General features: G+C 40.1%; 1 protein-coding gene and 1 long non-coding RNA gene across 2 annotated transcripts in view; one reads left to right on the top strand and one right to left on the bottom strand.

The window, feature by feature from the left end:
• Positions 1-18: 18 nt before the first annotated feature.
• Positions 19-4,273, bottom strand: LOC139075728 (uncharacterized). The gene is made up of 3 exons (XR_011526454.1): positions 4,137-4,273; positions 2,548-2,646; positions 19-867 (listed from the first exon to the last, which is right to left on the bottom strand). It is a non-coding gene; the product is annotated as an uncharacterized lncRNA (long non-coding RNA).
• Positions 2,905-27,984, top strand: part of ZNF638 (zinc finger protein 638) — a 138,852-nt gene continuing 113,772 nt past the window's right edge. The window contains exon 1 of the mRNA XM_070573815.1: positions 2,905-3,116. Within this exon, the coding sequence (XP_070429916.1) occupies positions 3,001-3,116 (116 nt within the window). The 5' untranslated portion in view covers positions 2,905-3,000. The remainder of the gene's footprint in view (positions 3,117-27,984) is intronic.

Genomic DNA, 27,984 nt, shown 5'->3' with positions numbered 1-27,984 from the left:
CCACAGACTAGGTGGCTTAAACAACAGAAATTTATTTTCTCAAAGTTCTTGAGGTTGTAAGTCCCAGATCAAAATATCAGCAGGTTTAGTTTTTCCTGAGGTTTCTTTCCTTGGCTTGCAGTTGGTCACATTCTCACTGTGTCCTCACACGGCTTTTTGTGGTGTGTGCATATCCGTAGTGTCTCTTCCTCTTTTTATAAGGACACCAGTCATATTGGATTAGGGCCCCATCCTTATGACCTCATTTTACCTTACTCTCCGAAGGCCCTATCTCTAAATATAATACTGGGGATTAAGGCTTCACCATATGAATTTTGGGGGACACAATACAGTCCATAATACTTGCCAACTGCTGAAGACTAAATGTTTATGTCTCCCTAAAATTCATATTTGAAACCTAATCCCCAGCATAATGACATTTTTTTAAAAGATTTTTTGAAAAGTTTTTATTTCTTCTCCCCAAAGCCCCCTGGTACATATTTATGTATTTTCAGTTGTGAGCCCTTCTAGTTGTGGCACGTGGGATGCTACCTCAGCATGGCCTGACGAGTGGTGCCACGTCTGCACCCAGGATCTGGACCAATGAAACCCCGGGCTGCCGAAGCACAGCATGCGAACCTAACCACTAGGCCATGGGGCCGGCCCCAGTGTAATGATATTTGAAAGTGGGATCTTTGGAAGGTGATTAGGTCATAAGGGCAGAGCCCTGATGAATGGGATTAGTGCTCTTTAAAAGAGACCCCAGAGAGCTCCTTCGCCCCTTCTGCCATGTGGCAAAAAGACAGCCATCTATGAACCAGGAGGGAGGTTCTCACCAGACGCTGAAACTGCCCAGCACCTTGATCTTGGACTTGCCAGCCTCCAGAACTGTGAGAAACAAATATTTGTTGTTTAAGCCACACAGGTTATGGTATTTTTGTTATAGCAGCCTGAACGGACTGACATCAACACTTTTTGCTTATAGCCATTCCAGTGAGTGTGACGTGGTATCTCATTGTAGTCTTGATTTTCATTTCCTAGATGGCTACTGACACTGGACATCTTTTCATGTGCTTATTGGCTACTTGTATGTCTTCTTTGGAGAACTGTTTATTCATATCCTTTACCCTGATTTATTTCTCTATTATAACATATATTATTTTTATTGTAGATTATCTGCATTATGGATTAATCATATAGATAGCAAACATACTAGAAGCAAACATGAGAGAATTTTTCTAAATTTTGGGAGTAGTGACAACCTTTCTAAGATTAAAAAAAAACCTAGAAACTTAAATAAAAATCAATTAATGTGAAAATTAAAAACAATTCATTGCAAAAAACAGTAAACAAAGCTAAAAGACAAGGTAGGTAAAAAATGAGCAATTCATTCACAATGGCCTAATTTCACATATATAGATACATATATAAATATATATTTATAAGTATATAAATAATTAAGGAGAAAAAGACCATTGAATACAAAAATGGGCAAAGGATATGAACAGACAGTTCAAACACAGGAAATTTTAAAAAATTAAGTTTTATAACATACTGTATAGACAGATGTGGTGAAACAGGCACCCTCTTAAATTGCTGTAGCAGCATAAACTGAATGAACTGTATGGAGAGGAATTTGACATTTATCAGAATTTTTTAAAGTCCCTACCTTACGATTCAGCATTCAATACCTAGGTATTTAGCCTGTGTTTAGCACATGCCAAGTGGCTGTAAATAAGAATACTAACTGCAGCATTGTTTGTAAAAGAATAGAAAAAAACCGAAAAGCAAAAGAATAGAAAAAACTCGAAACAACAATGTGATGGAATACTATGCAATCATCAAAAAGAATGAAAGTAGGGGCCAGCCTGGTGGCTTAGTGGTTAAGTTCATGGTGCTCCCCTTTGGTAGCCCAGGGTTCGCACGTCTGGATCCTGGGTGGGGACCTAAACACCGTTCATCAAGCCATGTTGTGGAGGTGTCCCACATACAAAATAGAAGAAGATTGGCACAGAAGTTAGCTCAGGGCTAATCTTCCTCACACACACACAAAAAGAATGAAAGTTGTCCAAGATATAGTGGTAAGTGAAGAAAAGCAATGTGGCAAAAATGTGTAGAGTACCGTATGTGTGTGTGTGGGGGGGAGATTGGGGAAGGAGTATATACATCTGTATATATATATTTACACACACACACATATTTTAATGCACAGAATATCTCTGAAAGGATATGCGAGAAATCAGTTAACTGTGGTAGCCTAAAAGGAAAGAAAACTGAGGGCAGGAGATGATGGAAACTTTTTCATTGCATACCATGTATTTTTGACGCTATTGAAAATTTAGCTATGTTACACGCATTACCCAGTTGCCTTTAAGAAAAAAAAAGAAAAAGAAAATGACGTGCGGACTGTGCTCCACTGTGAATCCCGGCCGCTGGAATTGCAGAGTAATAAGCCTTTTCCTTCTCTTCTGGCCGAAATTGCCCCCATCTCCCACCCGCCATCGCCACGCAGGACTTTTGATATTGGGAGGCACCTTACGCGGGCTCCCTAGTTACCCGTTTCCTTACCTGCTCCTCCACCCGACTGACTGGGAGCTCTTCCAAAGTAGGCTCTGCTTCCCATCCCGGTGTGTCCCCAAGCACTGTGGCCGGCCCTAAATAGGTGTTCTGTAAACAGCAGACGAAGAAATACTTATCTAAATAGGAAAAAGAAGAGATCCCGGAAAAATAGAAGCGTGTCCTGAAAGCCTTAGACGTGCAGAATGTGCTTCCCCTCCCCACCTCCTCACTCGCCTGAACCACACGTTTCCGAGGCTGCTGACTCCGAACCTGGACCACTGAGGCGTCGCTGGGCGGCCTGGCCCGCTCTCGCCCCGCCCCCGGCTTCCCGCGCTCCGCGCCCATTGGCCGTCCTCGGCAGTGGGCGGGCCCCGCCGCGCCAAGCCCTGAGCCCCGGGGCCGAAGGGGCTGCGTGCGCGGAGCGCGTGGAACTGCGCGGGTGTTGCGCGCGCGCCGCCGGCGATGCCCCGCGACCGCGTTCCTGCTGCGGCTGCAACCCGGGCGGCAGCCGGGGCCGCGGCGCCGAGCTCCGTTTCCTCAACTGCCGCGGCGCCGCGGGCTACGGACCCGCTGAAGCGGTGAGCGCCTCCTGGGCTCCCCGCGCTCGCCGGCGGTCAGGGGCAGCTGGCAGTGGGTGGACAGGCAGGGGCGGGCGGGCCGGCAGGGTCCGCGCCGCTGCATCCTCGCGCCATGGGGTCTGGTCCAGATCGTAACCCCTACCCCCCGTGACTGGCACTCGCCAGTCGGTTGGTCTTTAGCGCTAATCAAGTCGTGTGTGCGGAGGTGCCCAGCTGGGCACCGGATAGCCGTGGAACCCCTCACGGGCACTTGTCGCTCGGCTTCGCGGTTGCAGCAGCTCTTCGACACTGGACGGGCTGGGTGGACGCGGCACTGTGCGGCGGGTCTTGGGAGAGCACGATTAAGTAAACGATCGTTTACAGTGCAGGGGTACTGGGTTGGGAATGGGGTGATCAGGGGTCGCCAGATAGCTTCGTGTTCGCTTCTTTGTCGATGAAATAGCTAGGACGAACTCGAGCTCTTTTTGAAGATTGCTCGTTAAAAAAGAAAATTACACTGTAGAATTGCATAATATGCTGTGTTTCATCCAAAAATAGTTTTTGATGTGAAGGGTAGTCATTTGAATGCAACACTGACACTTTTGTTTCCTATATAAGTTTTGAGCGTTCTTATTTTAGAGTAATAGATTTCTTTCATTAAAGGAATTTCTCAAAGTCCAGAAAAATAAAAGAAACAAGCCATACATAGTGCTTTGAGTCATCAGTATTTTTTTTGAGCCATCAGTTTTGAGGGATTCCCGACCGTTTGCTTAGACTTGCTTTCACCCAGAACTGCGTGCCCAGGTTCCAGATTTTGGAATGGTGTAAATAGCGCGTGCGGCCCCGCCCCCATCCCACTTGACAGCAGAGGGAAAGTCGGCCACACCCCGGAGTCCGGCTCGCCTGCGGACTCGGGGCAGTCCCCAGCGCTGGAGAGGCTGTCGCACCACCCACGGCGGGCAGTAAGATGCCCGCCTGCCCGGGCTGTTTATTGCAGCGATTTATATGTTCCAAGAATCTCCAGAAAGCCAAGCTGCATACCTGTTAGGACGCTGCTCACGTTCCAGCCTGGGGGGCACTTCGTAACAGCATCAGTTCTTTTCACGCTTGTGGCCTGAGTCTGCTTCGGATCCTCCCACTGGAGCAGGCTGAACGGACACTCAGCAGCGTAATTAAGTGAATTTCCCTGACAACTCGATACCAGTACTCTCCTGCCCTCTCCCAATCTTTGTGGCGTTTGTGCGAGTTGATGGGAGCCAGGAGTGGAGAGAATGATAGACATTTCTCAGAACGGAATGTCTAGTGTTATGTCATGCTTCTCGGCGGTCGTTTCTAGGTCCAAGTTCTGGTGACATTGTTTCAGCCAGCTTTGCCCTTTCCCAAGCCCTCGTGGGTTAGTCTGAGTTGAAAAGGAGTGTCTATTTCTTATCCTGTAAGGATTAGGAAAAAGGATTGCTGGCTGGAGGAAAAAGTGCTGGAATTTAGTCTGCCCTCTTCCAAAGATCAGAACATTATGGATTTTTTAAAATGAGGGCATATTGGAGATTGTAGAATACTGTAATTATTGTTCTTATTAGGGGGTTGGAAAATAGAAATGCTACTCTATTTTGTTCAGTAATTAGGAAAAGTCTAAGTACTTTAAATGCACCCTTTAAAATTGTGAATGCTGCTGTGAATTCTTCTGTAAAATCAAAAAGCAAGCTTAATCTTTTCTGTAAATCTTTTTCTGCATGTGCTTTAAGGACTTGGGCAGTCTTTTGCTGTCCCTAGTTGTCAGGATTCTTAGTGACTTCTTATTTGGACTGTAAGTGTATTTTCAGGAGGGGAGGGGAGGGAGCTATAAAATATAGTAACTCTTTACCTTTTGTCTCTAGGGGTGTTTTGTGGTGAGAAAGAAAACTTATTTAGTACCAATCTAAGAGAATAGAATGGTTTAAAGAATTTGTTGGAGATTGCTCTTTTTAAAAGAAGTCACCTTGTGTTCATTATGATTTCTAGAATTATAGTATGCTGTATCTCATCCAAAAATAGTTTTTCATGTCAGGGTAATCGTTTGAATGCAACACTGACACTTTTGTTTCCTACATAATAAGTTTTGAGCTTTCTTATTTTATAGTAATATACTATCTTTCATTAAGTAAGTTTTGCAAAATACAGAAAAATAAAGAAACACGTATAGTGTTTTGAGTCATCAATTTTGGAAGATTACTTTTTCCCAATTTACTTAGGCCTGCTTTCGCCCACAAGTACATACCCAGATTCCAAATTTGAGTTAGTGTTAATAGTGTTGAATATGCAATTTCAGGGAATGGGGGCTTATAGGTTGTATTAAAATTTTTATTTTTCTCCATTGAAATGCAGTCAGCACCAGCAGAGACTGTTACAGTATTTTCTCCTTCAAGAAAGGGAAGTGATGATAAAATGCTTTAATAATTTCGAATAACTGCTAATGTTAAATACTGTGATTTTCTTTTTAATGGCTTTAAGTTGAAAGGCTTTGAGAACTTGAGTCTGTCATCTCTCAGTGACATGTTATTGCTAAGAGAGTTCTTTTTGCCCTGTCTCTGAAGCCTTTACAGCTTCCCTGCAACATTCATGTAAGAGCTGTGGTTTTGATATCAAGGTTCATCAGGCTCTCTTTTGACTTTGTGACATGTTACATGTGCAAAATTTTGCAGTTTGAGATTTGGCACTTCACTGGGGTACCTGAAGACTCGCAGGTCAAATCAGTAAAGCATCCTCTGAGTCATTTTCCCTAAGTACCTTATGTTTACTTTCCCACTAAGAATTAATTAGGTTTTTAGAGGGCATATGGCACATTGTTATTAAAATTCTTGAGTTTTTAGATAGATTTTGACCTAGCAATTCCACTTCTAGGAATTTATTCAAGGGAAATAATAATGGATATGTACACAGGGTTAGTTAATGGGATGTTTTGTTGCAATGTTGTTTATCATGATGGAACTTTGAAAAAACAAAATGTCCCTAAATAGGGAAATGGTAAAATAATTTAAATCATCAACTATATGTATAATATAATAATTCATATTACATATATACGAATGTAGTGTAAACTTTTGCAGCCGTTACAAATCATGTTGTAGAAGAAATTTGACAAATGACAAGATGGTCATAATATAATATCAGAGTAAAAAAGAATAAATTCTTAAAAAGCGTGAATATTATCCCATTTAGGTTAAAAGAAGTATAAAAAGATTCTGAAGTGTAGTAAAGATTATACTTGATCTAATATTCAGGCTTGCCACTTTGAGAGAAATTCTTCTGCATAGTAAAGTTTAAAAACCCTTGAGCTTGACTGAAAGAAGGAAGAAAGGAAAGGCTGTACTCACATATCTAGGCATTAAAACCATCTTGTCTTTGAAATAAACATCCAATCTGTAGAGATGAACGGGGAGTTTTCAAGTGTCCCTGCCTATCCACAGGGTTTACTCCTTTCTATTTGATTTGAGCCTTTATAATCTTAATGTAGGTTATAGATTTATGATTTCTAAGGAGTAAAGCCTGGCAGTTTTGTTCTGCATGTGAACATAAGTTAGCATGTGAGTGCGCAAGTTCAATATGTGTGATATGATTGCACTGTGTGTACATCAAAATGTTAAAAGTAGTTATCTCTGATAACCAAAACAAAACGTAACAAATGTTGGAGAGGTTGTGGAGAAAAAGGAACCCTCACACACTGTTGGTGGGAATGCAAACTGGTGCAGCTGCTATGGAAAACAGTATGGTGATTTCTCAAAAAATTAAAAATAGAAATACCTTATGACCCAGCCATCCCACTACTGGGTATCTATCTTAAGAACTTGAAATCAGCAATTCCAAAAGTCCCATGCACCCCTATGTTCATTGCAGCATTATTTGCAATAGCCTAGATGTGGAAGCAACCTAAATGCCCATCAACTGATGATTGGATAAAGAACATATGGTATATATATACAATGGAATACTACTCAGCCATAAAAAAGACAAAATCGTCCCATTCACAACAACATGGATGGACCTTGAAGGTATTATGTTAAGTGAAATAAGCCAGACAGAGAAAGACAAACTCTGTATGACTCCACTCATGGGTGGAAGTTAAACATAGAGACAAAGAGAATTGATTGGTGGTTACCAGGGGAAACGGGTGTGGGGAGAGGGCACAAAGGGTGAAGTGGTGCACCTACAACATGACTAACAATAATGTATGACTGAAATTTCACAAGATTGTAAACTATCATAATTTTAATAAAAAGTTAAAAAAAGTAATTATCTCTGGAGAGATGGGACTTGGGGGTATTGCTTTCTTTATTTTCATTATTTTCCCCAAATTTGAAAATAATTATATTTTAATTTTGGACCAAGATAAAGAGGTATGACTTAAAATCTGAAAAAACCTTTCTTTGAGTAGGCAATAATTTCACAGGGTTAAAGATCAAAAAGGTCTACAATGCAAAATCTCCATCTTTCCCCTGTTCTTCACCTCCTCATTTCCCATTCCTCCGATTCACCTACCCTGGGTAATCATTGTTACTAGTTTATTGCTTATCCTTCCAGAGATATTTTATGCATATCTGAGCCAAAACAGATTTACGTTTTTCCCTTGGATGTGTTTGCAGTTTTCTTCCATTGCTTTTTCCACTTGACAGTGTATCATAGAAATCTTTTCACATCAGTAGTACATAGAGAGCATCCTCAATAAAAGGTTTTTTCTAAAAAGTGACTAGCACGGAAAGAGAGAATAAAGACAGAAGATAGACTTTGATGCAAACATTGAAGAGACAATTAAAGGAAGTTTTCTTTGTGGTTGGGGTGTTGAGTACAAGACTGTCTTGCCTAGTGAAGAGGAAATCACTTGGAGTACTTGAACGTGACTTAAGGAATTGTAAAACCTTCCAGTTTAATTAATCATTAAGTTATTTTTTAAGAATTTATTTTCAAATCAAAGTAATACATATACATCACTGAAAAAATAAAGCAGTTCTTAAAATTTTACCAGAAAAGTATGAGACACGTGTTCATTCCTCCTTAGTCCTTGCTTCTCTCCTTGGAAGCAACTACTCTCAACTCTTTTAGTTTTTTCTTCTAGTATTTACCTCTGTCTTTCTAAAAAGTATACTTTATAACTGCTTCCTGATTTCAATGATTTAAGTATTATTTATTGACTTCTTTGATAAATTGAGAATTGATAAATTAAGCTGAGGCTTGAACTCCTTTACTCTCTCCATTCTACTTGTACTTCTTCCATCCTTTCAGCTGAGACTTTATCCCAATATTTAATTAATTCAGTAGTTAGCTTTTATATAATTATGACTAGGTAAAGGTGATTAGCTTTTGAGCCAAAAGATAGACTAAGATTGTTTCTTTAATTTACCTGATTTTCTATCAACATATGTTTTTTTCCAAATGCTCAAATGCTGTCAGATGCTCAAACAAATGCAAGAATCTGTCAATTTTATCTTTTCTTTATGGCTTTTTTCCTGTAGATCTCATTCTTCATGCTCTAACTGCTCTGCTTCTGGGTTTGCACCAACCTAAAGATGAGTGTCTTTAAAGAGAGAAAGAAAAGAGATTGCATCCGCAAAATAAGAATTGGATGCTATGGAAATAAACAGAAAACAAGAACGGGCTCTATGAAATTTAAAATATGATTGTCAAAATTGAATCCTGAATAGAAGGACTGGAAGATAAAGGTCTCTAGGTGTGGGGCATAGTAGAGTCCTGGGACTTCCCTTCACCCCTCTCCTGGTTTGGATCCTTTGTTATTAGATCCTGTTTTGATTTACTCACTCATTTTGGTAAGCACTTCATCCAGTTACCTTCTAAGAAAAGATAATTTTTCTAAGTCCTTGCATGTCTCAGCAATGTCTTTATTCTACCCTTATGCTTGAATTGAGTTTAGCTGAGTATGGAAGTCTAGGTTTTTCTCCAGAATTTTTAAGATGTAATTTTAGTGTGTCTGCTGTCAGTATTACTGTTAAGAAATTTGATATCGTTAAGTTTTGTATGCCTTTATTGATGGGTCGTTTTTCCTTCCTGAAAGCTTTTGAGAATCTTCTCTCTGGTATTCTGAAATTTGATGGTTATATGACTGTGATGTGATTCTTTTTTTCATTCATTGTGCTCTGCACTTGGCGAGCCCTTCCAGCCTGAGTCTTTTTTTTTTTCCTAGTCTGGTGAAATTTACTTTCATGGTGTCTTCCTTTTCATTTATTCTGTTCTCTCATTTTCTTTAGTTGGATTTTAGGCCTCTTGGATTGATTCTTTATTTTTCTTGTCCTCTCTCTTCTGTTTTTTATCTCTTTCTCTCTCTTTTTTTTTCCAACTTCTCTGGGCAAGTTTTTCAACTCTATATTCTAGCCCTTCTATTCAGAATTTCATTCTGAATTTCGTAATGAATTTCGTTATGATATTTTTAGTTTTATAGAGCTCTTTCCTGTTCTCTGATTGCTTCTTTCCATAGCATCCTACTCTTATTTTGTGAATGTAATGTATTTTCTTTCCTTTTTTTTTGATGAGGAAGATTGTCCCTTAGCTAACATCTGTGCCAGTCGTCCCCTACTTTGTATGTGTGATGCCCCCACAGCATGGCTGATGAGTGGAGTAAGTCCACACCCGGGATCCAAATGCACGAACCCCGGGCCACCAAAGTGGAGCATGCAGAATTTTAACCACTCGGCCAGGGGACCAGCCCCAGCAATATATTTTCTTATCTTTTTTTGTTAGTATTGTAGTGAACATTTTTTTATTGAGGTTGTAATAGTTTATAACATTGTGAAATTTCAGTTGTACGTTATTGTTTGTCAGTCACCATATGTATGTGACCCTTTACCCCTTATGCCCACCCCACAACTCTCTTCACCTCTGGTAACCACTGATCTGTTCTCTTTGCCCACATGTTTGTTTATCTTCCACATAGGAGTGAAATCATGCAGTGTTTGTCTTTCTCTTTCTGGCTTATTTCGCTTAACATAATACCCCCAAGGTCCATCCGTGTTGTTGCAAGTGGGACGATTTTGTCTTTTTGTGTGGCTGAGTGGTATGCCATTGTATATATGTACTGCATATTCTTTATCCATTCATCAGGCAGTGGGCACTTGGGTTGCTCCCACATCTTGCTATTTTGAAAAATGCTGCAATGAGCATAGGGGTGCATAAGTCTCTTTGAGTTATTGATTTCACGTTCCTTGGATAAATACCCAGTAGTGGGATAGCTGGGGCGTATGGTATTTATATTTTTTAATTTTTGAGAAATCTCCATACTATTTTCCACAGTGGCTGCACCCGTTTGCATTCCCACCAGCAGTGTATGAGGGTTCCCTTTTCTCTACATCCTCTCCAACATTTGTTATTTTTTGTCTTGGTAATTATAGCCACTGACGGGTGTGAGGTGATATCTCATTGTAGTTTTGATTTGCATTTCCCTAATGATTGGTGATGTTGAACATCTTTTCATGTGCCTGTTGGCCATCTGTATATCTTTTTGGAAAAATGTCTGTTCATATCCTTTGCCCATTTTTTGATCAGGTTGTTCTTTTTGTTGTTGTTGAGTTGTATGAGTTCTTTATATATTTTGGAGATTAACGCCTTGTCGGATATATGATTTGCAAATATTTTCTCCCAGTTCGTGGGTTGTCTTTTCATTTTGTTCCTGGTTTCATTTGTCTTGCAGAAATTCTTTAGTCTGATGAAGTCCCATTTGTTTATTTTTTCTTTTGTTTCCCTTGCCCGAGTAGACATGGTATTTGAAAAGATGTTTCTAAAGCTGATGTCAGAGTATACTGCCTATATTTTCTTCTAGGAGTTTTATGGTTTCATGTCTTACCTTCAAGTCTTTTTTTTTTTTATAGGAGGATTAGCCCTGAGCTAACATCTACTGCCAATCCTCCTGTTTTTGCTGAGGAAGACTGGCCCTGAGCTAACATCCGTGCCCATCTTCCTCTGCTTTATATGTGGGACGCCTGTCACAGCATGGCTTGACAAGCAGTGCATAGATCTGCATGTGGGATCCAAACTGGCAAAGCCTGGGCCGCGGAAGTGAAACATGTGAATTTAACCTCTGCACCACCAGGCTGGCCCCTTACCTTAAAGGCTTTGATCCACTTTGAGTTAATTTTTGCGTATGGTGAAAGATAATAGTCTACCTTCATTCTTTTGCATGTGGCTGTCCAGTTTTCCCAACACCATTTATTGAAAAGACTTTCCTTTCTCCATTGTATGTTCTTGGCTTCTTTGTTGAAGATTAGCTGTCTGTAGATGTGTGGTTTTATTTCTGGGCTTTCAGTTCTCTTCCATTGGTCTGTGTGTCTCCTTTTGAACCAGTACTATGCTGTTTTGATTACTATAGCTTTGTAGTATATTTTGAAGTCAGAGATTGTGATGCCTCTAGCTTTGTTCTCTTTTCTCAGGATTGTTTTAGCTATTCGGGGTCTTTTCTTGCTCCATATGAATTTTAGGATTCTTTGTTCTATTTCCATGAAGAATGTCATTGGGATTCTGATTGGGATTGTGTTGAATCTGTAGATAGCTTTAGGTAGTATGGACATTTTAACTATGTTTATTCTTCCAATCCATGTGCATGGAATATCATTCCATTTCTTTATGTCTTCATCAATTTCTTTCAGTGATGTCTTATAGTTTTCATTGTATAGGTCTTTCACCTCCTTGGTTAAATTTATTCCTAGATATTTTATTCTTTTTGTTGTGATTGTAGATGGGATTGTATTCTTGACTTCTCTTTCTGTTAGTTTGTTATTAGAGTATAGAAATAGAACTGATCTTTGTAAGTTGACTTTGTACCCTGCAACTTTGCTGTAGTTGTTGATTATTTCTAGTAGTCTTCTGATGTATTCTTTAGGGTTTTCTATGTAGAGAATCATGTCCTTTGCAACCAGGGAGAGTTTTGCTTCTTCCTTGCCAATTTGGCTACCTTTATTTCTTTTTCTTGCCTAATTGCTCTGGCCAAAATCTCCAGTACTATGTTGAATTAGAGTGATGAGAGTGAGCACCCTTGTCTTGTTCCTGTTCTCAGAGGGCTGACTTTCAGTTTTTCCCTGTTGAGTATGATGTTGGCTGTGATTTTGTCATATATGGCCTTTATTATGTTGAGGTACTTTCCTTCTATACTCATTTTATTGAGAGTTTTTATTATAAATGAATGTTGGATCTTGTCAAATGCTTTCTCTGCATCTATTGACATGATCATGTGGTTTTTATTCCTCATTTTGTTAACGTCATGTGTTCACATTGATTGACTTGCAGTTGTTGAACCATCCCTCCGTCCCTGGTATAAATTCCACTTGATCATGGTGTATGATCCTTTTAATATATTGCTGTATTCGGTTTGCCAATATTTTGTTGAAGATTTTTGCATCTTTGAATGTTTGGTAGAATTCTCTAGAGAAACCATCTGGTCCTGGACTTTTGTTTTTTGGGAGGTTTTTGATTACTGTTTCAATCTCTTTACTTGTGATTGATCTATTTAGATTCTCTATTTCTTCTTGATTCAATTTTGGGAGGTTGTGTGAGTCTAAGGATTTATCCATTTCTTCTAGATTGTCTAATTTGTTGGCATATAGTTTTTCATAGTATTCTCTTATAATCCTTTGTATTTCAGTGGTATCTGTTGTAACTTATTCTCTTTCATTTCTAATTTTATTTATTTGAGCCTTCTCACTTTTTTTCTTGGTGAGTCCGGCTAAGGGTTTGTCAATTTTGTTTATTTTCTCAAAAGAACCAGCTCTTAGTTTCATCAATCCTTCCTTCTGTTTTTTTGTTTTCTATTTCATTTATTCCTGCTCTAATTTTTATTATTTTGGTCCTTCTGCTGACCTTGGGCTTTGTTTGTTTTTCTTTTTCTAATTCTGTTAGGTGTAGTTTAAAATTACTTATTTGAGATTTTTCTTTTTGTTAAGGTAGGCCTGTATTGCTATGAATTTGCCTCTTAGGACTGCTTTTGCTGCATCCCCTATGAGTTGGTACAGTACATTTCCATTTTCATTTGTCTCCACATATTTTTTTATTTCTTCTTCAAGTTCTTCATCGATCCACTTGTTGTTCAGTAGCATGTTGTTTAGTCTCCACGTATTTGTGACTTTCCCAGCTTTTTCTTGTAGTTGATTTCTAGCTTCACAGCATTATGTTTGGAAAAAATGCTGGATATGATTTCAATCTTCTGAAATTTATTGAGGCTTGCCTTGTTTCCCAACGTATGATCTGTCTTTGAGAATGCTACATGTGCACTTGAGAAGAATGTGTATTCTACTGATTTTGGATGGAGTGTTCCAAATATATCTATTAAGCCTGTCTGGTCTAGTTTTTCATTTAATTCCACTATTTTCTTGGTGACTTTCTGTCTGAATGATCTATACATTGATGTAGGTGGGGTGTTGAGGTCCCCTACTATTATTGTGTTGCTATTAATTTCTCCTTTTAGGTCTGTTAATAGTTTCTTTATACACTTTGGTGCTTCTGTGTTAGGTGCGTATATATTTATAGGTGTTATCTCCTCTTGGTGGAGTGTCCCTTTTATCATTATCTACTGTCCTTGTTTGTCTCTCATTGCCTTTTTTTTTTTTTGGTGAGGAAGATTTGCCCTGAGCTAACATCCGTTGCCAATCTTCCTGTTTTGTTTTTTTTTTTGCTTGAGAAGATTAGCCTTGAGCTAACATTTATGCCAGTCTTCCTCTATTTTGTATTTGGGATACCTCCACAGGGTGGCTGACAAGTGGAGTAGGTCCGCACCCAGGATCTGAACCCACAAATCCAGGCCACTGAAGCGGAGCATGCAGAACTTTAACCACTCGACCACAGAGCCAACCCCTCAGCTCTATTTTTTAAGGATTCCAGATTTTCCTTTATCTCATTCATTGTGTTTTTCATCTCCAACATTTCTGATTTTTTTTATAGTTTCAATCTCATTTGTAAAGAATTCCCTCTCTTCATTAATTTTATTCCTGAAATCATTAAACTGTCTTTCTGAGTTTTCTTGTAACTTGTTGGGTTTCTTTATGATAGCTATTTTGAATTCTCTGTCACTTAGATTGTAAATTTCTGTGACTTCAGGATTGATTTATGGGTACTTGTCATTTTCCTTCTGGTCTGGAGTGTTAACATACCTCCTCATGCTATTTGATGGGGTGGACTTTTGCCATCACGTAATGGTTGTATCTGGTTGCAGATTACACCTGCCACCTCTGGGGGCAGGGGCAGGAGCTGTGTCTCCTGAGCTGTCTGTGACCCCTGGCAGATATGCCTGTCCATTGGAAGCTGTGCTGACAGGGCCTGTCTGCATTTGCCTGCCGGCTGCTGCTGCTCTCTACACCTGTATGTGTGGGCGCTCTGGCGGGGATCGCCTGCTCTGGCCGACTGGCTGAACTGATGCACCAGGTGGAGGATAGGGGTGCTTTCTTTCGCGTGCATGATCCCCCAAACCCCCACTCTGCACTCACTGTCTGCCAGCTTGGGCTGCTCAGCTTGGTATGGATGCCCCTGTAATTGCTTAGCTGCCTTGCTGTGGAGCATTCCCACAGGCTGAGAGGCAACTCCAAGAGTGCAAGTGTTCCCACAGAGGACTACCCATTCCCCCTTTCCCTCTCAGAGTTGTGCTTCAGCTGCCACGAGAGGTCCCACCCCTTAAATCACTGCTGCTCAGGGAGGGAGGAGATCTCTTTACCTCCTTCCACTGCCTCCCTGGGAGTGTCCAGCACTCCTACCTTCAGGCATATGGCTGTGTGGATCTCTCAGATGTCTGTTGTGTTGTGTGAATGTCCTCTGTTGGTTTATAAATGTCCTTTTCATTGTATCTTAGGTGGGGGAGACTAAGGGAAGAACTCACTCTGCCATGATGCTGACCTATTTTATCTTTTCTGTTTTTTTTTTTTTCTTTTGGTGAAGAAGATTGTCCCTGAGCTAACATCTGTGCCAATCTTCCTCTGTTTTGTGTGTGGGACACCACCACAGCATGGCTTGCTGAGCAATGTGTAGGTCCGTGCCTGGGATCCAAACCTGCAAACGCTGGGCCACCAAAGTGGAGCAGGTGAACTTAACCACTATGCCACTGGGCCAGGCCCTTTCTTATCTTTTTAAAGATATTGATTATAGTTTTATTTTTTGGCTTTCCTTTTGCTTTTTTCGTTGTTTCTTCTGTTGTTCTTTGAGGTCCTTTTTTCTCTTTGTTTGGCTTTTCGCTTTCTTCAGGGGGAAGCCTCCCGTCCTTTGCTGTGTGGCATATAATCCTGAGTGTCAATATTCTGGGAGCAGGGCCAATGAAGGGAATATGTGGGGAGTCCTCAAGACCACCCCAGGTTCACTGATTCTCTGGGAGGACTCACAGGACTCAGCATATGGTTGTGCTCGTGGATACAGTTTATTACAGTGAAAGGGTACAAAGCAAAATCAGCAAAGGGAAAGGTACAGAGGGCTAAGTCCAGAGGAAACCAGGTGCAGGCTTCCAAGAGTCCTCTCCAGTGGAGTCACGCAGGATGTGCTTAATTCCTCCAGCACACATGTGACAACATGTGTGAAGTGTTGTCTACCAAGGCAGATCATTAGAGACTCAGTGTCCAAGGTTTTTCTTGGGGACTGCTCACATTGGCACCCTCTGCCTAGATTTCCAGATTTCCAGAAGAGAAGCAGGTGTTCAACACAAACCATAGTTTTTGTGCCAGCTATGTTTAGGCACCTTAAACCACTCTTATCAGTTAGGAAATGGTGGGAACCTTCCTAATATCAAAGTTCACAGACAACAGCCAAGATCTAACCTTGCAGGTGGGCTTTTCAAAGGATAGCAGTCTCATGCCTTCCATATGAATTCTTTTCTGCACAGTGACTGAGGGTCCCACAGTTTAATGTATGGGCTTTCTCTTAACCTCCTTAGCGTCTGCCTTGTGCCTTATCCTTGCCCTCTACTGGTAGCCTGGAGGCCAGAGCCTCTCACCTGCTGTGGAGCTGACAATATCACCCGTCTGCAACAGAGTGGGAGAGCGGCCCTGGGAAAGGGGTATCCAGACATTTTGTATCAGTAAACCATTGTTGTTTCCTTGTCCTATAACTAAATGAGTGGTTCTCAAAGTGTGGTCTCAGGGAATTCCTGAGACCCTTTGCATAATAATACTGATATGATATTTGCCTTTTTATTGTGAGCATACAGTGGAGTTTTCCAGAAGCTATATGATATTGTGATAGACTGAATACAGAAATATAAAGCAATGCCACTCTTCTCTTCTCACTAATGTATTTATTTATTTGTTTATTTATTTATTTTGAGGAAGATTAGCCCTGAGCTAACATCTTCTGCCAATCCTCCTCTTTTTGCTGAGGAAGACTGGCCCTGAGCTAACATCCATGCCCGTCTTCCTCTATTTTATGCGAGACGCCTACCACAGCATGGTTTGACAAGCGGTTCATAGATCCACACTCAAGATCCGAACTGGTGAACCCCAGGCCGTCAAAGTGGAACGTGTGAACTTAACTGCTGCACCACAGGCCTGGCCCCTCACTAATTTATTTTTTATTTTGGAAAATACACTTTTTTTTCCATAAAGATCATGGGTTTATTATTATTTTTAAATGGACTAATAAATATTTTTAAATTTCTCAGTTTTTCTTAAGACAATAAATATTGATAGATACAACCCTCATAAACAAATGTCCTTTGGAGTCACAATGCCTTTTAAATATGTAGGTCCTTGGACCAAAAAGCTTGAGAAACCTATATCTCCCATTTTTCTAAGTCTAGCAATTTGTTCTTGTACAAGTTATTTATCTACACCTGTGTTGTCCAAAACTGTAGCCACTAGCCACATGTAGCTGTTTAAATATTTTAGTTAATTAAAATGGAATAAAATGAAAAATTCAGTTCCTCGGTCATACTAATGACATTTCAAGTACTCAGTAACCACATGTAGGTAGTGGCTACTGTATTGGACGGCACAGATCTAGATCATTCTCATCATTGCAAAAAGTTCTGTTGGGGAGGGGCCGGCCCGGTGGCGCAGCGGTTAAGTTTGCACGTTCCACTTCTTGGCGGCCCGGGGTTCGCTGGTTCGGATCCCGGGTGCGGACATGGCACTGCTTGGCAGCCATGCTGTGGTAGGCGTCCCACGTATAAAGTAGAGGAAGATGGGCACGGATGTTAGCTCGGAGCCAGGCTTCGTCAGCAAAAAGAGGAGGACTGGCAGTAGTTAGCTGAGGGCTAATCTTCCTCCAAAAAAAAAAAAAAAAAAGTTCTGTTGGGGCCATCCTGATGGCACAGTGGTTAAGTTCGCTTGCTCCTCTTCGGTGGCCCAGGGTTCACAGGTTTGGATCCTGGGCGCAGACCTACACACTGCTCATCAAGCCATGCTCTGGCAGCATCCCATATACAAAGTAGAGGAAGATTGGGATGAATGTTAGCTCAGAGACCATCTTCCTCAAGCAAGAAGATTGGCAACAGATGTTAGCTCAGGGCCAATCTTCCTCATCAAAAAAAAAAAAAAAAAAGTTCTGTTGCACAGTGCTGGTCAAAGGCATCAGCATTTAGAAGCCGTTCTTATCTCTTTCCCTTATTCGTTTCTACCCCCATGATCTGTGCTTACATTATGATAGCTAAGGACATATACATGTATTATTGGTTCATAAAACATCTTGTCATCACCAAGGCAAAGGGATGGGACAGGCTCTTTTCTAGTACACAGACCCGTGTACACTTGGATTACTCTTGAAGTGGAGGTGTGCTGTTCATACAGTGCGACCTGTGCAAAGCGCTATGCAGGGAAGCACCATTCACAACGACTGCAATGTGAATGGCACCCTTTGGAAGTGTGCAGTGCGGTGGCCCTGAGGGCTTCAGAGGGCCAGGATTTGAATCCAGGTTTGTGTAGTTCTATGGTCTGTGCTTTTTTACTTTGGTTAAGATCACCCAGTCAATCCCTTTTGTCCTATATATATGTGCTGTTGAAGGACAATTTTCAAAAAGAGGTAAAATCGTGATCCTCATACAAATATAAATGAACAAGTGTTAAAGATTTTATTTAATTAAATAAGGGAACTGGTAAGATGGTACAACCAGTTCAAAGGGAGATTCCAAAGAATAGACACTTTGGGGCCAGCCCCATGGCCTAGAGGTTAAGTTCAGTGTGCTCCCCTTCAGTGGCCCGGGTTTGCAGATTTAGATCCCAGATGTGGACCTACACCACTCATCATCCATGCTGTGGCTGCAACCCACATACGAAATAGAGGAAGATTGGCACAGATGTTAGCTCAGGGCTAATCTTCCTCAAGCAAAGAAAAGAGGAAGATTGGCAACGGATGTTAACTCAGGGCCAATCTTGCTCAGAGAAAAAAAACAACAACAAAGAGCAGACACATTTATAGATCAGGAATATTGAAAGAATGTGCAAATGAAAGAAGAACTGGCCTCTTCTACAGTAGAGGTGAGTCAGTTGACCTCCACCAGATAGAATTTACGTGCCTAGAGGCAAGAGTTATTTTGCACTGCTATCAGTTTTCTTCAGTAGAAACTATAGTCATGCACTGCATAACGATTTTTCAGATGGACTGCATACACAACGGTGGTCCCATAAGATTAGTACCATATAGCCTAGGAGTGTAGTAGACTGTGCCCTCTGGGTTTGGGTAAGTACACTCTATGATGTTTGCATCTGAAGAAATCTCCCAACGACGCATTTTCCAGAACGAATTTCTATTGTTAAGTAATGCATGACTGTAATAAAATGAAATAGCTCAATAGCAGTGAGAGGCTAGAATCGGATAATCTGGAAGTGTGTGATCTAAACAATCGTAGTTTTCCACTGAGGCACACATTTTCTCCTACAAAACTCTTCTAGCAAAGTTTAGATTTTAATTTGCCTTCCCATGTAAAATTATCTATACAAAAATTTTGGTAGAGAAGTTGTATCTATCATTGAGATGAAAAAATTTGTATTCTGGGTTGGTTTTGTTTGCTAGGTTTCTTGCTTGTTTTAAGCAAGTTGTTTAGTTTTATAAGGCAAATCAGTGATGAGCTAACTAGGTAATTTGGAAGGCTTCTGGGGGCCGGCACCAGGGCCCAGTGGTTAAGTTCATGTGCTCCGCTTTGGTGGCCTAGGGTTTTGCCAGTTCAGATCCTGGGCGCAGACCTGGGCCAGTCACTGTCAGTTATTGGTAGGGAAACCAGTCCAAGACGAAAGTGAGAAGCTGCCTTTTTTTTTTAAACCTATTTTCTTTTGCTTTTTTTTAAGATTGGCGCCTGAGCTAACATCTGTTGCCAATCTTTTTTTTCCCTTCTTCTCCCCAAAGCCCCCCAGTACATAGTTGTATATTCTACTTGTAGGTCCTTCTAGTTGTGCTATGTTGGACACCACCTCACCATGCTCCTCAGGTGATTCTCATGTGTGTTTGAGTTTGAGGATGTCGACGAAAATAATCCATAACCAATCTATAAATGAAAATTTGTGTGAGTTTATTCTGAGCTGAAATCTGAGGACCATGGCCCGGGGCCTTTCTTCCCAAAGGAAGAAAGGGCACCAAGGAAGTGAGGTATACAGAGTGGTTATATACCCCCCGTACAAGACAATTCACATATGATTGAAATGTCCCTCCCATAATAGTCACAAGATTGCCCTGTCGGCACAGCGCTTGATGGACACAGCAGGTAGTGGGTCTGCTATCTCAGAGGGCATAGCAGGAGGCAAGCCTATTGTCTTGAGCTGGGTGGTCACAGGTGAGAGCAGCAATCAGTTCCTAGCCTAAGGAAAGATGCTTAATCCTTAAAGGAATGCCAACGTTGGGAGGGGGAGGGAAGTTGCACCTTTCTCTCAAGGGCCTTTGTTCTTACCATAGGGAATATCTAAAGCAGATATACAATGCATGCTCAACAGCCACGGTCAGGCCCTTTTGGAAAGACAAGGTCAGGCCGAATTAGGTGTATACCAAGTGGCTTCCTCATATTCTCCAATATATCCTATTGCTTGCCATTTTTATTTGTCAAGGAGCGCTTCCTTAAAAGAATGAGGATTCCCTTGAAAAGTAAGCCAGTTCCCCAATACTGTCCTCCCCTCACCCTCCGTGCTCAGAATTTACTGGCACCAGGTGCCAAGGTAGGTAGGGGTAAGATGTGTGTCTGAAAGGAGGGGTGACCCTTCATCTTGGGGTAAGCACCACTAGCATCTGGTTATCTCTGTTTCATGCATCTCTTTATGTATATACACCTGTGTTTAATTTTACACACGAGATCACATTGACACTTTTTTTTTTCCTGAGGAAGATTCGCCCTGAGCTAACATCCGTTGCCAATCTTCCTCTTTTTGCTTGAGGAAGATTTGCCTTCAGCTAACATCTGTGCTAATCTTCCACTATTTTGTATGTGGGTCACCACCACAGCATGGCTGCTGATGAGTGGTGTAGGTCCACACCTGGGAACCAGACCTGGGCTACGGAAGCAGAGTGTGTCAAACTTAACCACTAGGCCATGGGGCTGGCCCTGACACTTTTTAATAGTCACTTTTTGGTTAATCTTTCCCTTCTTATGTTCTACATCTTAGCGATGGAATCTTATATTAGCAATGAAATATATACATCTTAGGAATGTGTGTGTGTATATGTATAGAAATATATATTGCTATACTTTTCTTCATGCTCCTATGTATCATATATAGATACAACCCATATGACTTTTTCTCTTTTATAGTAAATCAACTAATCAAATTTTCTATTACTTCTCTGATCAGTTATTATAGTTTATATTTTGCTAAGAAGTCATTCATTTTCTTTTGGTTTTTAAATTTGTTGCCATGGGGTTGCATATGATAGTCTCTTGCAGCTCTTTGATATCTCCTTTCTTTCTTTTCTTTTTTTTTTTTTTTGAAGAAGATTAGCCCTGAGCTAACATCTGCTGCCAATCCTCCTCTGTTTGCTGAGGAAGCCTGGCCCTGAGCTAACCTCTGTGCCCATCTTCCTCTACTTTATATGTGGGACGCCTACCACAGCATGGCTTGCCAAGTGGTGCTATGTCCACACCCAGGATCGGAACTGGCGAACTCTGGGCCACTGAAGTGAAACATGCGAACTTAACCGCTGTGCCACCGGGCCAGCCCCAAGATATCTCCTTTCTTATTTCTGATCGTATGCATTCTTGTTCAGTCCTCTCCCTCCTTCCCCACTCTGCCAAAATCAGGGTTTTGTTTCATTGTTCTTTCAAGGAACAAGCTTTTGGATTTCTATATTCTTGCTATTATTTTAAACACTTACTCTTAGTTTTATCTTTATTAATTTCTGCTTCCTATTTTATTTTACTTTTTATCCTTTTTCCTTACTTTGAACAATAATTCCTTTACATTTTTTTAAACTCTGTTTAATGATAAAGGCATTTAAGGCTCTAAAGTTTCCTCTGAGGACTATTTTAGTTCCTAGTGTGGTATCTCATTGGTCTAAAATTTTCTCCTTTTCATCACCTTCTAAATGGTTTGTAATTTCAGTTCTGGTTTCTTTGATCTAAAGATTATTTAGTAGTATGCTTGTTAATTTTCCAAGTACTTATGATTTTTTAAAATCTTTTTGTTTTTTGGAATTTTATTGAATGATTAGAGATTATGACATGTAAAATCTCTACCTCTTTAAAATTTTTTTCATCCATTGTTGATTTTAAGTGACATAGTTGCTTGAGCATTTTGAGATTTTGTTTTTTCACACTTCGTAGAGGAGGATGGAATTACTGATTGCTTCCTCTCAGGCAGACAGATACAATATGTGCTGTGTATTTAAGAGTTTTGACACGAATGGGCTACAGAAACAGAACAAGAATTTCTCATCCCAGGAGTTTTCTTATTTGTTTATTTATTTTTCTCTCGACTTAGTTTAGAAGCGCTAACAGCTCCATTTTGAGCTTAGTTTTCTTAGAACAAGGGCAGTTTGGATGACAAAAAGTTAGGAGATGAGGCGATTAAATAAGCAAAAAGGAAAAAACTTAGGCTTTTTGGATGCAACTGGGTGTTCTGGGCTGTTAACCAAGGTTTAGTAGAAGACTGTTAAGCTCCAGCCAAACGGGGGAGGCCTTTTTGTGTGAAAAGACTGCTGGTGGTTTTATTAGTTTTCCTAAGAATATGGATTGATGCTGGTAGGACTTAAAGTTCATGGTGGGTTTGGGGAGGGTGTGTGGAGGGGAGGATGTCCCACATGGCTGTGGACCATTTATTGGGCCCTCACAGTGTCTTATGTTTTTTAATTAGTTGCCAACACTTTAAAATAAAGCAGCTTCTCACACACACACACACAAGACAAATCTGCATTTCTAGTGTTTAAAGACTTGGAAGTTCTGAGAAGGCTGGTGTTTCGTTAGCGCATGGCTACAATAGGCTGGTGCTGGGGAGCACCTGTGCCTTTTAAAGAGGCATATGTCCTCCACCTAGACTGTCCCCTCCATTTCCCCTTGCCCCCAATATCTAGGCTAAGTGCCAGTAATCATTTATCCTTTGTACTTGTGCTGTGGATTTTCCACTATAGCTTTAAGAAAGAAGGGCAGTATATTTTGAGTCCACTTTACTCTCAAAAGTGGGGAAAGAAAAAGCCTTTTCCATTATTTAAAAAAAAAAGATTTTTGTGTGTATGGGTATAAGGAATATTCCTATGTTTTAATATGCAAACAGTATATCAAAAGAACACAAACTAAGATGGCATTTTGAAAGCAACCATACATAGTAAGCACCATAACTAGTACACAGAAGATACAATTGGGTTTGTTTTTGAATGTGAATTAAATAAGGGAGGCCACTATGATATGTAGTTATGTATTTGGTAAAAAAAACTTTCTGGGCATCAATACCTTAAATAGATAGTAAGTTCCTAAAGCAGTGTCTTTTGAGTAGAGCAGAAGTTATGTATCTGAAATAGGAAAAAAATGTAAATATAATTGGAAATACTATTTCATAGCATATTGAAGATACCACTCAAAACTTAAAAGGCAGGTTACATTACAAATTTAAATTATTTATGGCATTTTCAATTTAAGCTCATGAAAACACATATAGCAATATTTATGGTGTCTGAAAATTTTAATGGGTTGGAGAACTTTGGGATTTGTTGTCTATGAAAGGGCCAGTATCAAATGACTCATTTTTGTGTGTTAGAAAAATCTGTCAAAAGTTAATGAAAATGGGTAAATATTTATTAGCTTGATTATAGATAGTGTTCCTGGAATAGTAAATAGTTGAGGTCAACACTGGACATGTTGGTGACAACATGTGGGAAGGATAAGACATGGATTTAATCATTTGTTTATTGCAGATTTTACCAGGAATAATTTTAGGTCAAAAGCTTCAAAATGCAACCAATATAGTACTCATCACCCTAAACTGGGTACTGATTCTTGAACTTGAGATGATTCAAGGCTTTGCAGGATTAATGGTATACGCAACACACCAGTTTCTAGTCTCCTATATGTAATTTAGGGCTGAAAATGCTTTTTTAACTGTTAAGAAATCAGTCTGTACTTGTCCTTCAAGGGAAAATGTTTGTCTCAGTTTACCAGTGAAGAATGGCTCGAAGATTTGGCTTTTTTCCTTGGCATTGCAGCTTATCTAAATACTGCAAATATTTCTTTACAGGAGCATTTATAAGGAGTGCCATGTTTATATGATTCAATTCTCCTGTTTCTAGTAAATATATGTTTTTGGCAAACATTTTTTTTGATAAGGAATGATCTGGATCACATTCATATGCTGAAGTTGGTTTCCAGAAATGAAAATTATGGCCTTCACATCATTCCACAAATTATGAAATTTAAGGCTGAGTTCCAAGGCAGGCTCTTTGATTTTACACTTTATGAAAATGAACTAACATTTCTCAAGGAATAACAATAATGTGAATGGATAGCTACAAATTAAAGTGCTGAAAACTAAATATTATAACATCAGAGCACCAGAATTCTGCAAATACCCTTGAATTATGCTATTACCCTAAATTCAAAACTTACTATGCAAAAATTTCATCTTTGAAAGTGCCTGTGTTTAAGTAGAGTTGTTTTCTCTTATGAACTCAATTAAAAAATTACTGCTCTTAGTTCAAGGATTCAGGGCTGAATTCTGTGTTACACATTGCGTGCAACTTTACATTGACATCTTGGTATAGGGAAAAGGCTGTCGTGTTTTTGGCTTTAGATTAAATGTGGCATGAGCTACAAGAAAAATTTAATAATTAAGTGTTCCTATTTTTTAATTTGTATTTTTTCAGTTTCAAATTTATAACTTCTAGTATTGTAAATGCTTGTATTATGTTGTGTGCCTAAATCATAGTTCATTAAAAATAACGATTCTATTTCTGGCATTTGAATTTTCATTTATCTTGATCACTTCAACATTTATGTTGCTGGCTTGTCCTCTATGGGTATATAAGTTTGTGACCCTTGTCATAGGTGAAAGGTAAAATTTTAGCTATATCCTTAGGGAAGATGTCTACGAAAATATGATGATCACATCATTCTAATTAATTTTACACTGTTGCCACTTTTTCTTTTTTTAAAAAATTTTTTATTGAGTTAATTATAAGTTACAATCTTGTGAAATTTCAGTTGTACATTATTGTTTGTCAGTCATGTTGTAGGTGCACCCCTTCACCCTTTGTGCCCACCCCCCACCCCACCTTTCCCCTGTAGCCACTAATCTGTTCTCTTTGTCTACGTTTTTAAATTCCTCATATGAGTGGAGTCACACAGAGATTGTCCTTCTCTATCTTGTTGCCACTTTTTCTTAATTTAGGCACTAACCATATTTTCATGGTAGCTTGTTTCATGGTGGCAGTTTCGGGAAATGAAAATTGAAAATTCCTGCCTATTTATTGCAACATTGTAAGTACATGTTAGACAGCCCAGGATCACGTAACAAGATTTTTTTCCCTTCACCCTTCTCTCATTCACTGCCTAATCTTCAACGAGAATTCCCTGTGAAAGCTTCAGGGCAAAGCATTAAAAAAAAAAACAACAAAACAAGCCCATAAGCTTTGATAGCATCAGAGGGTCCACCCAGACTCTGTTTAGACATGCAGTTCAGTTCAGGTGAGGATTCCTAGGCTGTGCTGTGTTTTGTAGTAACTCCTGAGTTTCTGTTGTTGCCTCATTGAAATTCTTTGGTTTGGGGACAGATGTCTGTCGTCTGTGAGAAGCTGCCTGGTACTCCCTCTCCCCGGCACTGCTGTCCTCACCCTGGCTCGGGTGCAGCTATCACTCTGCCTTCTCAATCGCTTGCTCTGTGGGCCTTTTCATGGATTTATAGATCTTGAAGACTCTCTAGTAAAGCTTTTGACTACAGAAAAAAAATTTTTTCTATAGTTCTTAAACTAGCCCGAGAAAAAGAGGACAATGGAAAATGTTTTCCTAAATAGTAAATAATTTGTAGCTACTGAATTGTCACTCTTAATATATCCTTTGTTCCTCCCTAAAGTTCAGTGTCTATTTGGATGTTTAAATTATAATTCTGCTGAATGTTTAGAAACAATATATTTATTTAAAGAAACAACAACATCAAGGTGTAAAAGGGCAATACTCCACTCTTCGCATTTCTCCTTGCTCCCTTTTGATCCTTCTTTGGGGTCAGATAGATATAATGGGAGTTGTGTTTCTGAATATGCTCTTCAGTGCTTCTCACGTGTGATCCCTGTGCCAGCAGTTCCCAGCATTGCCTGGGAACTTGTTGGAAATGCCAAATCTTGGGTCCCATCCCAGATCTACAGAATGAGAAACGCTTGGGGAGTAGGATGGGCAGCAACCTGTGTTTTAACAAATGCCTCAGGTGATTGCTATGTACACTAAAGTTTGAGAACCACTGCTCTATGTTACTTGACTTATACTTCCGTTAGATTTATACATGGAAACCTATGAAAGTTCTCAAACTCCTTTCGTGTCTTCCTGCTTTCCTTTCATTGCTTTGGGAGTCTGGGACACACTGTATCTTGTGATGAACTGTAAACCTTTATCTCAGGTGGTTGGGACTTTTCGGTAGTTACGGTCAGTTAACTGCCGTATATGGCAACTACTAACTATTGAGCTAATGAGTGAGACAGAGATGCCTTGGGCACTTCCGGAAGTCAGTTAGATCTGGAATCCCAGGAACTATTGATCAGAGGGAACCTAGTTGTGAAATGTGGCCAAGAGCAATTATTCTCATCTTAGTTACTTAATGTAAGTCATCCACTGGAGGAAAAAAAAAGTCTGAGTATATGACTTTGTATGTGAAATTGTATGTTCAGTTTTTTTATTGTTGTAAAATGTACATAACATGGAATTTACCATTTTAAAAGTTTTTTTGGGGGGCGGGGTGAGGAAGATTGGCCCTTGAGCTAACATCTGTTGCCAATCTTCCTCTTTTTTTTTTGGCTTGAGGAAGATTGTTCCTGAGCTAACATCTGTGCCAATCTTCCTCTATTTTGTATGTGGGTCACTGTTACAGCATGGCTTGATGAGTGGTATATAGGTTTGCACCCAGGATCCAAACTCATAAACCTCAGGCTGCCAAAGCAGAGCCCATGAAATTAACCAGTACATCACCAGGCCAGCCCCCCGTTTTAACCATTTTTAAGTGTACAGTTCAGTGGCATTTAGCACATTCACATTGTTGTGCAACCATCACTACTATTCTTCTCCAGGACTTTTCCATAATTCCAAATTGAAATTCAGTATCTGCTAAGCAATAACTTAATAGCCTCCCTCCTCATAGCCCCAAATAACCACTATTCTGCTTTTTTTCTCTATGAATTTGACTATTCTAGGTTCCTCATATAAGTGGAATCATACAATTTTTGTCCTTTTGTGTCTGGCTTATTTCACTTAGCATAATGTCTTCAAAGTTCATCCATGTTGTAGCGTGTATCAGAATTTCATAATTTTAAAGGCTGAATAAAATTCCATTGTAAGTATATACCACATTTTGTTTATCCATTCACCTATGGATAAACATTTGGGTTGTTTCTACCTTTTGGCTATTGTGAATAATGCTGCTGTTACCACACAAAATTGGGGTTCACTTGCCCGAGGCACATAAACAAGCCAATTAATTACAGCATCAGCCTTTGGGAAAAGAGATCAGCTTTATTCTATGAGATTGACCTGCAGGGAGATGGGGTGTGTGTCCTCAGGTCTGTCTCCCTGATTCAGGATTTGGGGCGAAATTTAAGAGGTTAGGGAGGACAGGCTGGCACGCAGAAATGCTGGTGGGGCAGGTTTTGATTGGTGGGCTTCAAGCATTTGTAGTCAGGTTTTAAACATTTATGATGAGGTTCTAAACTTTTCTAGTAGAGTTCTAAACATTTTTGATGAGGTGGGGAAGGAATTTTAACAGCGGATCTTCTTGAACGAGGGACCCCTTGCTTCTCATAAGAGTCCTACTTTCGAGTTCTGGCCATGTCCTGGTCCTTGGGTTCTGCGGGAAGGAGGATCTTTGCTTCTGTGTCATTTCAGGTCATGATTTCCTCTTTTGCACATGCTCTGGCTATGTGACTTTGCAGATTTTCTGAAAGGCAATGCTTTTAATCTTTTTTTTTTCTTTTCAAAGATTAATACCTGAGCTAACATCTGTTGCCAATCTTTTTTTTCTTCTTCTTCTTCTTACCAAAGCCCCCCAGTACATAGTTGTATATTCTGGTTGTAGGTCCTTCTGGTTGTGCTATGTGGGACACCGCCTCAACGTGGCTTGATGAGCGGTGCCATGTCCACACCCAGGATCCCAACTGGTGGAACCCTGGGCCACTGAAGCAGAGTGCGCAAACTTAACCACTCCACCTCAGGCGGACCCTGAAAGGCAATTCTTAATCACTGTGTTGATAAGAGATGGGGTCAGTTGAGCTGGTCCTGGAGGAGCCACCGTTACACTGCTATGAACATCGGTGTACAAATGTCCGTTCAAGTCCCTGCTTTCAGTTCTTTGGGGTG

The sequence above is a fragment of the Equus przewalskii genome, chromosome 14, assembly GCF_037783145.1.
Source record: "Equus przewalskii isolate Varuska chromosome 14, EquPr2, whole genome shotgun sequence".
Taxonomy (NCBI): Eukaryota; Metazoa; Chordata; class Mammalia; order Perissodactyla; family Equidae; genus Equus; species Equus przewalskii.
The sequence above is the reverse complement of the archived record's forward strand: the minus strand, read 5'-3'. Positions and strand labels throughout refer to the sequence as shown.